This window comes from Ipomoea nil, unplaced genomic scaffold (assembly GCF_001879475.1).
Source record: "Ipomoea nil cultivar Tokyo-kokei standard unplaced genomic scaffold, Asagao_1.1 scaffold2735, whole genome shotgun sequence".
Classification (NCBI taxonomy): Eukaryota; Viridiplantae; Streptophyta; class Magnoliopsida; order Solanales; family Convolvulaceae; genus Ipomoea; species Ipomoea nil.
In genome coordinates, this window is record NW_017619163.1 from 1,134,337 (window position 1) to 1,149,626 (window position 15,290).

Below are 15,290 nucleotides of genomic sequence, written 5' to 3' on the forward strand. Positions count from 1 at the left end.
CACGCCAACAATCCCATCACACGTCATTTAACCCCAGGCCATATATTGTTGACATGTGTCACAATCTTCTTCTCTACCCCTGGGCCTTGCCTATAAATACCCAAGCATTTTTACCCTCAAAGTTTTACATTTACTCACCTTTTTATCGTAGTAGCAAGTTCCAACCCAAGTCTTTGCAACTTGACTCCTTACTCTCTTTAAGTAGCCAGTCTGTCAATCTGTTTCCTTTCTTTCCCTTCCGGTGTGTTTCCTCCTTCTTCTTTGCTTTGTGTTAACCATCATGTCCTCACGCAACTCTCATCCCTCATCCCCTTCTGATCCTTCTTGCTAAGGGGTAACCCCTTAGCCTCCATTTCTCAGTTGACTGCATATCCAAACCCTACTTCATCTACTCCTTTAGTCCATTCCCCCCTGGTTTGAAGATGTGCAACCTTCGGTCTCCTACCGCTCCCAATCTTACTACTTCTAACCTCGACTTTAAGAGGTTTTTGCTAAGCCCCGCTACCAAGGTAAAATCGGTTAGGCATTGTTTTATCAACGTCTCCCAATATGGGGTTACAAAGGTATCCATTACCACCCGGTTCGCTACGACTTTTGAGTGCCAGTTCACCCTTTCATTTCCCAATTTTGCTAATTCTTCAGTGTAATCCCTGACCAATTAGTCCTAACTTTGCTTCCTCACCATTTGTGAGCCACTCGACCTTTGATAAACGATAACTCTCTTCTCCTAATTGTTCTGGGTAACCCATGTAGCACCACTTCCCCTGGTTATATCCAAATCTCCCAAAGGGATGACTGCCGCTGCATGTTTGTTGGCCTCGAGTCCTCCCACAAAAAGTGGAAAGAGATGTTTTTCTTTGTCTGACGAGCCACCTCCTAAAGCCTTTTCGACTTCCCTCTCAACTGGAAGAGCTATTACTTTTGCATGTGTAAAATACCTTCATGCGACAATGAAACAAAGGACTTGGTCTACCTTCTACTAGACTAGGGTTCCCTTAAGGCAAGCACCTAGTCACCTAGCTCACCTATTCAATTTTTACCTGATTTGATCATTCGCCAATTCCTTTGTCTAAAATCCATCACTTATGAGATATCAAATTCGTACTTTTTATTTATAGATATAAATTTATGTATATTAATCATAATTTAATTTTAGATATAATTATCATAGGCATAAAAAATTTGATTTTTTTCCACCAACAATTATTTGAAAAATTGTCTTGTTTTATCCATTATTACAAGTTTCCAACTCAGTTTTGGGTATTGTTGTCAATGAGTCGCAATGTTATATGTAGGTAAACGTGTTGCATTTGGGACGCATAAATAGAAGCGCGTCGCACCACATCCATTGGCTCCCACCTTCATATTCTTCCATCTCTTTCCGACCATAGAAAACCGCCTCTGCCCTCCGAACTATAAGAAATGTGCAAAATCAACCGCTCCCTCCATTTTTTCTCCTAGGCAAACCATCGAACGCTTGGGTGGCGCGTGTAGTTTCTCACGCCCAATGACAACCGCCACAATGGCCTGCACGGCCTCTCTGTCACTCCGCCCTTCTCTCCCGCCTCATCCTTCTTCGTCTTCTACCTTCTTTGCCGGTGGGACCCATCTCTGGTCCCACAAGAGGTTCCTGATTTCCATCTCCCTCTCTTCTTCTTCTTTTTCCACTTCGTCTCAGTACGACAGGAAGATATCGGCGAGGCGGTTCGGGAGATTGGTGGTGGCCGCCGCAGCTGATTATTACTCCACTCTCGGGGTCACCAAATCTGCTAGCAGTAAAGAGATTAAGGCCGCTTATCGGAAGTTAGCTCGTGAGGTACTGAAACGATTAGCGGCAGTTGTAATTACTTATTTATATTAATGTTATCTTGTATATAATCATATATTAATTTGGCATTGTATTGCTTCTATCTATTTTCAGCTTTCTTTTTATTTATTATGCTATTCAGTGATTATAATGTTTGTATTTAGGGATAATTGAGTTGGATATTTTCTGATTGTTTGCCGGGAAAAGGTGTTTGCCAGTATGTTATTCTAGTTCTGAAGATATTTCCCTGGTTATGGGATTGAATTAACGGATAAGCTGTTTTGGGTGTCTGTTAGTTTAAACTGTAAGCAAATTTAATAGTATTTGGCAAATAAAAATACACCAGACTTGTACTCTTTGATATTTTCACTAGTGGCCAATTTGGCCCTGCTGTGTAAATGGTCTCTTCTTGTTCCTATAGTTCACATTTTATCGCAAATTTCTTCTAATTCTCGTCTAGTGGCAGAAATGAAGCTCTGTTTTCTTTGTGTGAATCACTGCTAAAGTACTACACGCATTGGAGCACCACACCTTGGCTGTCTAGCTTCCAATTCTGGCAGTTAGGTCTACAGTTAGTGATTTGACTTAAGCCCAAAATGAATAATTAGGATTGACACCTACTCAATGGGTCAAGTTTGTGTGCGTTTGTATGAGCTTATTTCATAAATTGAATTTGTGTTTAGTTCTCTATTTGTCAATGAGCTTTATTGTTAAAGGACAAAATTGTTACGTGCCTTAACAAATTTGATGATCCGTAAATTCATCTCTACTTATGAGCAGTCATTGTTTGACATTATAAAAGTACTTATTTTCTGTATTTTTATTTTTAAAATGGTCTTTGTTTTTCCCTTTGAAGAGCATGTTTCCAACCTATTTGTCACCCCCACTTAATTTATATAATCTTGCCACTTGCTTAGTTCAAAGCTTTGAATTAGGAAATTGATGACTTTAAGATTTTATATGTTCATAGTTGTGTAAATTATCAAAATTACTTTCCTCTTGTTATGTTTTGGGTTTACTGGTTAAGTATTTCCTTGCTTCTGAGTTCTCTTGCTTCGCCATTTTTATGGGTTTCAGAGATAGAGTAGCACTAGAAAGTACAATTAGTTTTCCTGAATCCTGATAATCTTCATCTGGCCTTTTCATCTTCTTCTTAGTACCACCCTGATGTCAACAAGGCACCTGAAGCAACTGAAAAATTTAAGGCGATTAAAGATGCTTATGAGGTAACAGTTGGACTTATAATCTGATTCCTCTGTTAATTAGTTTTCATTTTTTAACCATGATTTATCTATTATATATTATTTGGGAGCCGCTTCCAAGGCAATTTGTAACTATTCCGGATGTGAAAAATGGTAAGGGCCAGAGTACATATTTGTAAATTTGTACATTGTTGTCAAATTATAAAATGTACCCCATCCCTTACCATGTTTAGCATCTGGCATTGTTACAAATTGGTATGGAAGAACTTTCCTGTGTAGTATTTGGTGATGTCTACTTCATGAGTTTTGTTGATCTAATGTGATCTTGAATTGGGAAATATAATCCTATTTAGGTATTATCAGATGACAAAAAGAGAGCTCTATACGATCAATACGGGGAAGCTGGGGTTAGAAGTACCGTAGGGGCTGAAGCTGGTGCTTATACGGTAACTCATAACATGTTTGAGTCTTCTACTTTGCTCTGGTGTATGTTATTTTTCCACAGCTAAGCTCTGCTATAGAATTAGTTTATTGTGCATTTGTGCCTATTTTCTCATGGGGATGCTTTTTCTTTTGTTCTTGTGTGATTGGATTTTCCAATACAGTAGTGATATGGGAAATACAGTTAACAATTACCATAATGTGTGAGACTGTAACAGAATTGATTTTGAGGTATCTTACCGACGTTATTAGCTTTTCTCGGTTGTTTCTTTTGCTTGAATTCCCCTTCTACTTCCCAAGTATATACGGTATATTGGAATTTTATCATACAATCAAATTTATGTACCATAGAGTGGAAAAAACTTTAACTTCAATTTTATTAAGCACCAGATCCATTTTGAACTCTTGAGCTAAAATATATTTATTAATAATTTCAATCCAGATCCTTTGGTTTACTTTTTCCCTTTTTGTTTTTGTGTGCATAGAAGCAATTTATCTAGTGCACTCTTGGTCAAAATTAAGGTTAACTTTTGCTGACATTGATTCATTGTTTAAGATGGTCTGACCCACTGCAACCACGTCAAGGCATACTAGGGTTTCATTTAATATAAATTTTACTTTGTTTTTATTATCCAGAACTTACAAAGTTTGCTTTTTAATAACTTTGTGTTTTTTTTAAAAAAAAAAAAAAATTGGCAGAGGAGTTTTTAAGATATGCTAATGCTAGGGTTCATGATGGCAACTAGATTGGGGTTTAGGCCCCATAGGAGAAAAGCTTTCATGTTGCTAAACAGTATGATACTTGCATGAATAAATTTCCCCCCTCATCTGTCTGATGCATTCTCTGTTGGATCTTTTGCAGACAAACCCTTTTGATCTGTTTGAGACATTTTTTGGATCTGGTCTTGGCAATTTTGGAATGGATGCAGCTGGCTTTGGAACTGGGCCAACAGGTCGTCGTAGCACTGTTACCAAGGGTGAAGATTTACGGTAAGGATTGATGAATATTTTAACATCATATATTCATCTAAGCTATGACCATTAGTAATTGCATGCATAGTTTGTACCACGTTATTGAATGAGTATACTGCTGAATATATGCTCACATGATTGACAGTACAACGTGGTAGAGAATACTGCCAGTAATGAACAGTTCATCAGTCAATTTTCATGCTTGAGTCTTAGGTGTGAAAATGGACTTGAAGACCAGTTGTCTTTCTTATATCATTGGAAAACCTCAACGTAACAAGACGTATGTAACCTAAACATATTTTAAAAAGAGCTGGGAAGTAAATAGGCACTGAGTATTATCATTTATCATATATACCATGACTTGAAAATGAACGTATATCCTAGTTATGCATATTTTTTGTGCCCTAGCTCTTGTATTCTCTATGAATGTCTACTGTTGACTCAATTTTCAAATGCTTTTCAGTTACGACATAACATTAGAGTTTTCAGCGGCTATATTTGGAGCTGAAAAAGAATTTGAACTTTCACATCTTGAAAGATGTGAAGTTTGTGCTGGTTCTGGAGCAAAAGTGGGCTCCAAAATGAGGATTTGTACTACATGTGGTGGCAGAGGACAAGTTATGAGAACTGAGCAAACACCATTTGGCATGTTTTCCCAGGTAACTAAATCCTCTCTGTTCCTCTAGTCTTATTTGTTATCTATTTTCATCCAGGATTTTATTTATATTATCTTATTGCTACACAGATTAAAGTGGATAACAAACTTTTCTGTTCTTGATTAGCATGCATTTTGCCTCACTGATCTCATTTATTCTTTCCAATCATAGTTTGCATGCTATGTAGTAGTTTGTTAAATAAATGATTTTTTCTTGCTAGAGTTGTGAAGTGAATTTGTGCTTTTTGTGTTTTAAGGTACTTGATTTGAATACCGCAACATTTTCTTTTTCTTCACTCCAGAGTAAATGATCTTTAGCTCCTTCACTTTCTGTGTAAAAACAGTCTCCATGTAAACGAGCCTAGTTAATGTGCAATAGTGGAAGCAAGAATGATATTCAAAAAGCAGTACCGTGGACATATCATCAAATGAGCTTTGAGAGGATATTTCTACTTGTTTAGTAAATTAGAATATGGTGTGCTGTGTTCGAATAATTATATCTTTATTGCTTCATGCAATACTTCCTCCTAGTGTGAGCATTGACTTGCATTTCATTTTCTTATAATATTCTGTTGTTATTATTGTTATTAATTAATTAATTAATTAATTATTTTGACATAGTATAATATTCTGTTATTATTCATAGAAGAAAGTCCTTATACCTTACACTTAAACTTTGGTTAATTTATAGGTTTCTGTATGTCCAAATTGTGGAGGCAATGGTGAAGTGATTTCTGAGTTTTGTCGTAAATGCTCAGGGAAGGGGCGGGTACGAGTCAAGAAAGATATTAAAGTCAAGATACCTCCCGGAGTGAGCAAGGGCAGTATCCTCAGAGTTGCTGGTGAGGGTGATGCAGGTCCAAAGGGGTATGTGGATATGAACTTATCACTTGCTTCTTTTTTATATTGAACTATATATCCTGGATAATTATTCTGACCAAGGCTTCTTTTTCTTATTTGATGGGAAGCATTTTGTTTTTGCTTTTGTTTTTGTTTTTGTTTTTTTGTTTTTTGTTTTTAAAATTTTTTTAAAGTACTGTGAAGAACTTGATATTGTCCCTTAATTACATATATCTGACCCCTTATGATATTTGATATTTCACACTGAAGTGTTTGGACAGTTTAGTGTTGTATGACACAATAAATTTCTGTTTTGGTACTGCTTATGTACGGTAGACACTTTAATGGGGCTTGTGATAGTAAGTTATTGCTGAGTAGTAACCTTTATACCTGTGTTGTGCACTCATGTAGTCATGTGCATGCATGAGTGTCTAAAAAGAAAATGCTGCAGAAGAGGGAAAAGAATCCAAAGAGATGTGTATGACATTATGAATTGGAGTGTACGGTCATGCAAATATTATTTTTCTTTTTTTCTTTAGTTTTGTTTTGCTAAATTCACTTTTATCCTTGTCTGCAGGGGCCCCCCTGGAGACCTTTTTGTCTATCTTGACATCGAAGAGATACCAGAGATTCAAAGAGATGGCATAAATCTAATGTCAACAATTTCAATTAGTTATCTCGATGCGATTCTGGGAACTGTTGTCAAGGTATATGCTACACATACAACTTGTGGTTTTTAATAGATGTCACTATAAGCTTTGACTGTGGCAAAATCACACCATTATGTAGATCAACCCTACATCTATTAATGGTGTTTTTTTTTTTTTTTTTTTTTGTTGTTTTCTCTTTTTTTTTTTGGGGTTTCACATGCTATCACCATGTTTCTGGGATGTCTATTTTCAGTATGCATTTTATCTGCTCAAACTGTTGGCTTAATTTGTTGTCCTACTTTAAACATTCTGATGAGTGGAGCTTATACTAGTTCATGCTATGTCTATAGTTGCTTTATAATTATAGATCAGTTGTGATGCTATAAATCAAAATTGATCAATTTGAGTCTACTTCATTGACTGCAGATCTTTATAACATTTTAAAGAGTGTCAATATAATAAAATATTGATGACATTTGATATTTTATCAGGTTAAAACAGTTGAAGGTACAACTGAACTCCAGATTCCTCCTGGTACTCAACCTAGCGATGTTCTTGTCTTGGCAAGAAAAGGTGCCCCTAAACTGAATAAGCCCTCAATACGTGGTGATCATTTGTTCACAATAAAAGTTAGTATACCAAAGCGTGTCAGGTATGCAGAGTTTTCACATAATTAAACATTAAGTAGTGTTTCTGAAGAGGTTCTCTGAAATTAGTACAAAAGGATCTGAATATTCTTGTTCCCAATGCAGTGCAAAGGAACGTGAGTTGCTTGAGGAACTTGCTTCATTGAATGGCAGCCCAATTGCTCGGACTAAAACTCAGCCCAAGGTTCAGCAAGCTGGTATGCATGAAATTTTTTCTTCATTAATTATTTCATGTACTTGTAATTTATACTTCTCATGGAATCTTATGATCCTTGGATTAAAACATTAAGGGAAGTGATGAGAATGTGAAAAATAGTTTTCATTTAGTCAGCAGCATAAAATTAATAACTGATCTTCAATCAAAGTTCTATATAATATATATATACTGATATACATAAAGGATATGATAATGTCTAGTTTTCTAATATCACAATTTGAATGCCTTTTCATTGCAGCTAGAAGTACAGAAACAAAAATTGATTCTGATTCTGGTACAGAGAAAAGTGATGAATCCGAAGACACAGATGACGTCTGGAAAAAGTTAAAAGATTTTGCTGGGTAAATTTCTTACCTCTTCTTTTCACTTAAAATTCAGGGTACTTTCTGAATAAATGATGGTTTCTTTCCAGCCAAGAACTTCATGGCATACCTTCTATTTTGGTCACATAGAGCCAATTAAACTTTTTTCCATATATGGTCTTTTTTCTGTGGAAAGTGAGTTTCAAACACTAGTTCCGCTGTCCAATGAATAATTCATGGCTCAAATTTAATGTGGCAAATTTTGAAGACAACCCTTTCCCAAAGATATGATTTGAGATTCTTGAAACCCATTGTCCTGAAATCTAACAAGTTTACTAATAATGGAACTGTTTTTTTCTTCATTTATATATATAAGAGTTTTTTTTTTTTTTTTTTTTCAATCCTGGGTATGTGACAGCCTCAACAAAATTTGCATCTTCAATAATGCATACATCCTCTTGCTGATTGATAATTGTCTGGGTATCTCTTTTGTACCACCCTCCGGTGATAATCATAATGTACATCAAAGCGCCATATGTGCTTTCTCTCTCAAGAAGAAAAAATGGTCTAGGCAAATGAACCTGCATATATACTGTAGAATATATATGAAGAAAAATAACCAAATTATTTAACCGGTATATTTTGTATTACAGAGAATTATATTTCTACATACTCTTCCTTCTGCTGAACTCTATTAATTTGTTTCCGTTTTACTGCTGAACTAAAGATTGCATAAATTTGCAGGTCTGTTGCAAATGGTGCTCTGAAGTGGTTTAAAGACAACCTCTGATGGAATGCATCAACATAGCCCCATTTCTTCATTAACCTCACAGGATTCAGGATGATGCGTGGAGCAGTTTTCTTTAGATTGAGTTGTGTCAACCCTTTGGGGTAATTGATTTTCCCACCAACCATTCCTGTAAATTCCAACAATGGCTCAGCCATCCCAGCAAGAGGTGTTATTACTCATTTCCACCATTTGTGACTGAGATGTGTACATGTACAGGAGGGAACCTGACCTTCTTTCTGCAAGTTGAGAAAGAAAGAAATTGAAGCATTCATTCTGTCTGTGTTGCTACCTTGCTTCACATTTGCATTTAATAATCTGTGAGATTGGTCATATTTGCATGTCACGTAAAGTTTGTTGCTTTTCAATTGCACCATAGGATTTGCAACTTTATGATGCTAGTTGCCTCTGCAGTCTGCACGATGCCCGTCAGATCTCAGATGTATCAATGTCAAAATTTTTATATTCAACTCAAATCTTTAATGGTAGTAGGGAACTTAATGCAGTCTAGGCTATGAGAAAGCAAGTATAATGAATTCGCTCTTGTTAGGAGCATCTCTATCAGTGATTTCAGACTTTATAGCTTATGTTGCGAAGAGAGTGAAAGAAAATATTACTGTAAATGTTGATTTTTTGTGTTTTTTTTTTTTTTTTTGAAAACGATTTTTCGTGGGTTTTACTGTTTTAGGATAAGTTAAAAAAACAAAGTTTTTTCACTACAGAGGATGTGCGCTGGATGTACTTGTAGCACCCTTTTTTTTGTGCTTTTAATTTTTATTGTTTTTTTTTTATTATTTGTTTTCTCTCTTTATAGTCCGTTTGGTTCACAGAATAAGTAAGAAATGATATAGCATTCTTACAATCATTATTGCATGGACCATTGTCCACACAATTGTATGGATCATAAAAAGTACATTTTTAATATACTAAGGGTACATTATTTATGTATATAAAGTACCTTTTTGAATGTACATTTTTAATATACTAAGGGTACATTATTTTATATAATGTACCTTTAATACAAAAATAATATACCTTCAGTACAAAAATAATGTGGTGTATTTTTTGTGTGGTGCATTTTTTGGCATTTCATTCTGGTGTATTTTCGAACACTGTGTGGTGCATTTATCCAAACCTAATGGTGTATGTCGCACTGACCGCACGAGAAGACCTGTTCTCACAGGAACCTGACCATATATATATATATATATATATATATATATATATATATATATATATATATATATATATATATATATATATATAGGGTTGTACTCAGGTGCTAATAAGTGCTCAGGAGGGAAATGCGAACGAATCAGCGCGCGACACATGTGCAGATCTAATAACTTAAAAAAAACGCGGTGGCATTTTCGTAAATAATTGAACATCAAAGTGCAAGTAAAATCACTTACAAGTGCACCTACTTTCACCTATAAGTGCATGTAATTTTGCCTTGTTAGCATTCACTTTCCGCAAACATTCATGCACCTGGGTGTGCTTATAACTATATGTGCAACTATTTATAACTATAGGTGCAACTACTTATAACTATAGGTGCACCTACTTTCAACTATAAGTGCATGTAATTTTGCCTTGTTAGCATTTAATTTTCGCAAACATTCATGCACCTGGGTGTGCTTATAACTATATGTGCAACTATTTATAACTATAGGTGCACCTACTTTCACCTATAAGTGCATGTAATTTTTCCTTGTTAACATTCATTGGTCTGAGTTCAGCGGGTAGTAATACCCCTGAAAACCACTCTCAAACATTCATACACCTAGGTGCAACTACTTATAACTATATGTGCAACTACTTAGAACTATAGGTGCAACTAAGTATTGATACTCAGTGTAAATTTTTACTTGCACCGATAATACATTTTACATGCACTTGTAATACATTTTACTTGCACTTCGATGTTCAATTATTTACGAAAATACCACCGCATTTTTTTAAATAATCATTGTTTCTCATCTATTAGATCTGGACACGTGAACGAACAGAATCCATTCTTATTTCGCGCCTGGGCGAAGCATTCGCACCTGAGTGCGATTATATATATATATATATATATATATATATATATATATATATATATATATATATATATATATATATATATATTTATATTTATTTATTTATTTATTTATTTATTTATATATACTGCTGCAAGATAAGAACACTAGTGGGTTAGGTTGGAATGATCAAAAGCACATGGTGTATGTTGAAGATGCAATAATAATAATAATAATAATAATAATAATAATAATAATAATAATAATAATAATAATAATAATAATAATAATAATTTTTTGTACAAGGGCATTTATGTCTTTTAAACATATATTCTATTCTTATTCCTTAACCAATCAAACATTGGAATACAGTTCCCACTTCCCAATATCAAATTATGAACACAGAGCTCTATGTTCATAATTGCATAACTGTACATTCATAATTCTGTAACTGTACATTCATAATTCAATAACTGTAAATTCATAATTTTCCAAACTCTATGTTCACAATTTTAGAGCTCTATGTTCATAATTTTATCACTATATGTTCATAATGTCAGAGTCTGTGTTCATAATTCCATAACTTACATTCATAATTCCATAACTGCACATTCATAATGCCACAAACGAATAACGCCGTTAACGCTGTTAACGGCTAGACAAAATTAAATTTTTTTTTTTAATTGGAAGGTCATTTTCCCTTAAAACGACGTCGTTTTAGACTGGTGTCCACAATGCGTTGTGGACACGAGTCCACATCATAATTTGCCATGGAATAGCATTCCTATTCCCTCCAAATTGATTCCGTGAACCAAATGGGCCATTAGTCTCTTTCCTATTGAGCATCTAAAAAATCAAACTCTTGGAGATACTTAGGCTATCCTTATTTTTGAAATATTCTCTCATTTACAAAAATGACTCATACCTTCATTTCATCAAATTGGTAATTCCTTCACTATTTTCTTTACATTCATACAATACTCTTTCACCTTAAAAAATGGTTCCACTTTTACATTACAATGCAATAAAATTAGAATTTAAAAAAGAAAAATAGTACAAAAAGGATGCCACATACTGCCATAACACCTAAGCATAACCCAAAAAAAAAAAAAAAAAAAAAAAGTTTCACTTTGCCATGTCAAATCATCTTGCAAAGGCTATCACTTTAAAAGTAAAAATAGTCTTAAGGCAACTTTGCGATCTTCTCTCACTCCCAAATTGTTATATAACTAAATATTCAATTAATCAGTATTAATTCTTCATCCATGCAATTCTCTTTGGTTACCACATTCATACTACCTTATTAAAAATTTTATTTTTTTAACAATATAATACTAATAATAATTAAAACAACAACAACAATAATAATAAAAAGTAAAAACGTGACTGTTAAATGGTGTTGTAATTTTGACACTAGAATTGCAACAGTTGAAATTTTGCAATGTCATAATTGCAAACACCTGAGTAAAAAAATGGCAATTAATTCAACAATACAATGGGTGGTGATAGCTTTAGAGCATCCCTATTAGGGGAAAATACAAGGTTAATGTTAGGTCAATAAATTTGAGTGGGGTTCTTTCTATATTTGGAGTGAGGTTATTTTAGAAAAGAATTCTTCTGTAAAGAAAGAAATAATGTCAAATAAAAAAAAAATAGAAGACTGATGCGTGCTTGGCGCACACCTTGCGCCCACAGCGGGCACGTACACGCGTCCGCTGGCGGTCACTCTGACTTTTGAACCTTTTTACTTTTTTTTTTTTTAAAAAAAAGTAAAAATTTATTCAATTTTTACATTTTCTTTTTTACTCACATTTTTTTTTCCTCTTTTCTAATCACACTTACAAAAACAAAAGGGATCAACTACTAAAGATGCTCAAAACAACTATGAAAGCGAGAAGAGCATATTTAAATTTGTTTTTAGCGTACAAAATTGTTTTCTACTAATTACGTTACTCATTTCCATTCATGAATCATCATGGACAAAAGCAACATACTCTCATATTCCTAGAAGAACATTATTATGTCTTAATTTGAACTCAAAACCTTGCAAGTCAGCTACTTTACATACTCTGCAAATTAAAGCTTCCATACATGCAAACCTTGAATCTTGGGACACTGTCGAAGAATCTCACTTCTATCTTAAATTCTGCTTTCACTCACAACTTTTTCTGCATTGCTTCACTATGTGGAAATCCCATGCTTCCACCACCCAATCATCTTCTTCACTTCTCCACACTAGTACCTTCCCGCTGCCGCTCTCTCTTAGCAACTTGCGAATCCATGGATCAGCTCAAACAAATTCACGCATTTTTGATCCGTAACTGCCTCTCCAGTGACCCCGTCGTCTGCTCCAAGATCATTGCTTTTTGTTGCACCCACGGTTCAGGTGATATGAGGTATGCCCTTCACTTGTTTGAAACAATGCTTGAACCGAATGTATTTGTTTGGAACACGATGATCAAGGGCTATTCACGATTAGGGAGTCCCGAGGGAAACGGGGTTTCTTTGTATTCAGAGATGTTAAGGAACAATGTGAAGCCGGATAATTATACGTTCCCCTTCTTGCTCAAGGGGTTTACACCTGACATTGCAATGGCGCTGGGAAAAGGAGTGCATGCTCATGTATGTAAATTCGGGTTCGAATTCAATGAATTCGTTCAGCATTCCTTGATACACATGTATTTTATGTGTGGGGAAATCAATATGGCTCGTGGCGTATTCGATGGCAGTGCTAAAACTGATGTGCTAATTTGGAATGTCATGATATCCGGGTTCAACAAAAACAACAAGTTTGAGGAATCAAGGAGACTTTTTGTTGAAATGGAGGAGAAACAGATAATGCCCACTGCTGTTACTCTTATTTCATTGCTCTCTGCTTTCTCAGAGCTGAAGGATTTAGAAGCTGGCAAGCGTGTACACCAGTATGTGAAGGACTGCAATGTTATTGAATCTGATTTATTAATACTGAATAATGCTTTGATAGATATGTATGCAGGTTCCGGTGAAATGGAAGCAGCGCTTGGGGTATTTCGGAGGATGAAGCACAGAGATGTTATATCCTGGACTTCAATTGTGAAAGGCTTCTTGAATTCTGGACGGTTGGATCTAGCTAGAACATATTTTGACAAGATGCCAGAGAAGGACTCGGTTTCTTGGACAGCAATGATTGATGGGTACATCAAAGAAAACCGATTTAAGGATGTCCTGATGCTCTTCCGCGAAATGCAAGAAGCTGCAGATGTGAAACCAGATGAGTTTACCATGGTTAGTGTCCTCACAGCCTGTGCCCATCTTGGGGCACTTGAGCTTGGAGATTGGGTGAAGGCCTACATTGACAAGAACAGGATAAAAGTTGATCTTCATCTGGGGAATGCAGTGATAGACATGTACTTCAAATGTGGAAACGTCGAAAAAGCAGTAGCAATGTTCAATCATATGCATAAAAGGGACAAGTTCACTTGGACAGCCATGATTCTTGGGCTTGCTGTCAATGGGCATGGGCGCGAAGCTCTACGCTTCTTCTCCCAGATGTTGAGGGCTTCAGAAACACCAGATGCTGTAACTTACATTGGCCTTCTCTGTGCTTGTACCCATACTGGCATGGTGGAACAAGGAAGAAAATTCTTCACCAATATGACTGCCTTGCATAGCATTGAGCCTAATGTAACACACTATGGCTGTTTGGTTGATCTTCTAGGCCGAGCTGGGCGCTTAACTGAAGCTCATGAGGTCATAAAAACCATGCCTATGGAACCAAATTCAGTTGTCTGGGGAGCTCTTCTTGCTGCTTGTAGGGTTCACAAAGACATCGAAATGGCAGAAATGGCAGCCACCCAACTTCTCCAGCTAGAGCCCGAGAATGGAGGTGTTTATGTCCTGTTGTGCAACATATATGCAGCCTGCAAGAAATGGGAAAACTTGGGCCAGATAAGAAGAACAATGATGGATAAGGGGATCAAGAAAACACCAGGCTGCAGCCTGATAGAGATGAATGGCGTCGTCCATGAATTCGTGGCGGGTGATCAGTCACACCCTCAATCTGCACAGATCTATTCAAAGATGGAGGAAGTGGTTGGGGATTTGAAGCTTGCCGGCTATGTTCCCGACACGTCGGAGGTTTCTCTGGACGTTGGAGAAGAGGAGAAAGAGAAGTCAGTTTCCAGGCATAGTGAGAAGTTGGCTATTGCATTTGCACTGATGAGTTCAGGGCCTGGATTCACTATCCGGGTAGTGAAGAACCTGCGTATGTGCATAGATTGCCATCAAGTAGCAAAGTTGATTTCAAGAATTTATGGCAGGAAACTTATAGTAAGAGATAAAACTCGATTCCACCATTTCATGGACGGCTCTTGCTCTTGTAAAGACTACTGGTAACTTGAAAGATCCCTTTTTAAGTGGTACCTGAACGATGATTAATAAATGTTAGGATAACAATAACAATAACAATATTAATACTTACCCCAAACAATAATAATACTAATAGTAGTAGTAGTGTGCACAAACTCACACTGTAAAAGGATTAAAAAAAAGGAAGAAAAAAAAAAACATATTATGGAATAAATTACAATTATAACAATAATAATAATAGTGTGCACAACTCGCAATGCAAAAGGATTAAAAAAAAAAAAGGAAAATGTTCAAAGGTGGAGCAACACTCAAGTTTTGAACCTCTAACCTCCAAGTTAAAATACAATAACCACATGTTCCTACCCTTCCTCAATAGAGCCTTTTATATTCAATTGAAAACTT

The 15,290-nt window shown here is 35.7% G+C and overlaps 2 protein-coding genes across 3 annotated transcripts; both read left to right on the forward strand.

Moving 5' to 3' along the window:
- The first annotated feature begins 1,306 nt into the window (after positions 1-1,306).
- On the forward strand, positions 1,307-8,990 carry LOC109156564 (chaperone protein DnaJ). Its single transcript, XM_019304415.1, has 11 exons — positions 1,307-1,816; positions 2,965-3,033; positions 3,363-3,455; positions 4,313-4,440; positions 4,886-5,081; positions 5,769-5,944; positions 6,495-6,624; positions 7,059-7,219; positions 7,320-7,411; positions 7,670-7,772; positions 8,478-8,990. The coding sequence occupies exons 1-11, from the start codon at positions 1,508-1,510 to the stop codon at positions 8,521-8,523; spliced, it is 1,503 nt and encodes a 500-aa protein (XP_019159960.1). The 5' UTR covers positions 1,307-1,507; the 3' UTR covers positions 8,524-8,990.
- Positions 8,991-12,473: 3,483 nt separating this feature from the next.
- LOC109156563 (putative pentatricopeptide repeat-containing protein At3g15930) lies at positions 12,474-14,961 on the forward strand. 2 transcript variants are annotated; one of them, XM_019304414.1, is made up of 2 exons: positions 12,879-12,937; positions 13,057-14,961. In XM_019304414.1, the coding sequence occupies exon 2, from the start codon at positions 13,059-13,061 to the stop codon at positions 14,913-14,915; it is 1,857 nt and encodes a 618-aa protein (XP_019159959.1). In that variant the 5' UTR covers positions 12,879-12,937; positions 13,057-13,058; the 3' UTR covers positions 14,916-14,961. The 2 variants fall into 2 exon arrangements, with proteins under 2 accessions (XP_019159958.1, XP_019159959.1); XM_019304413.1 differs by having other exon boundaries at positions 12,474-14,961.
- Positions 14,962-15,290: the final 329 nt, after the last annotated feature.

Bases quoted from the DNA above. Each gene is read 5' to 3' on its own strand.
- LOC109156563 (XM_019304413.1), top strand. From the start codon at position 12,633: ATGCAAACCTTGAATCTTGGGACACTGTCGAAGAATCTCACTTCTATC.
- LOC109156564 (XM_019304415.1), top strand. From the start codon at position 1,508: ATGACAACCGCCACAATGGCCTGCACGGCCTCTCTGTCACTCCGCCCT. The intron at 1,817-2,964 runs GTACTGAAACGA...TCTTCTTCTTAG, and splicing joins ATCGGAAGTTAGCTCGTGAG to TACCACCCTGATGTCAACAA. The intron at 7,773-8,477 runs GTAAATTTCTTA...ATAAATTTGCAG, and splicing joins AAGTTAAAAGATTTTGCTGG to GTCTGTTGCAAATGGTGCTC.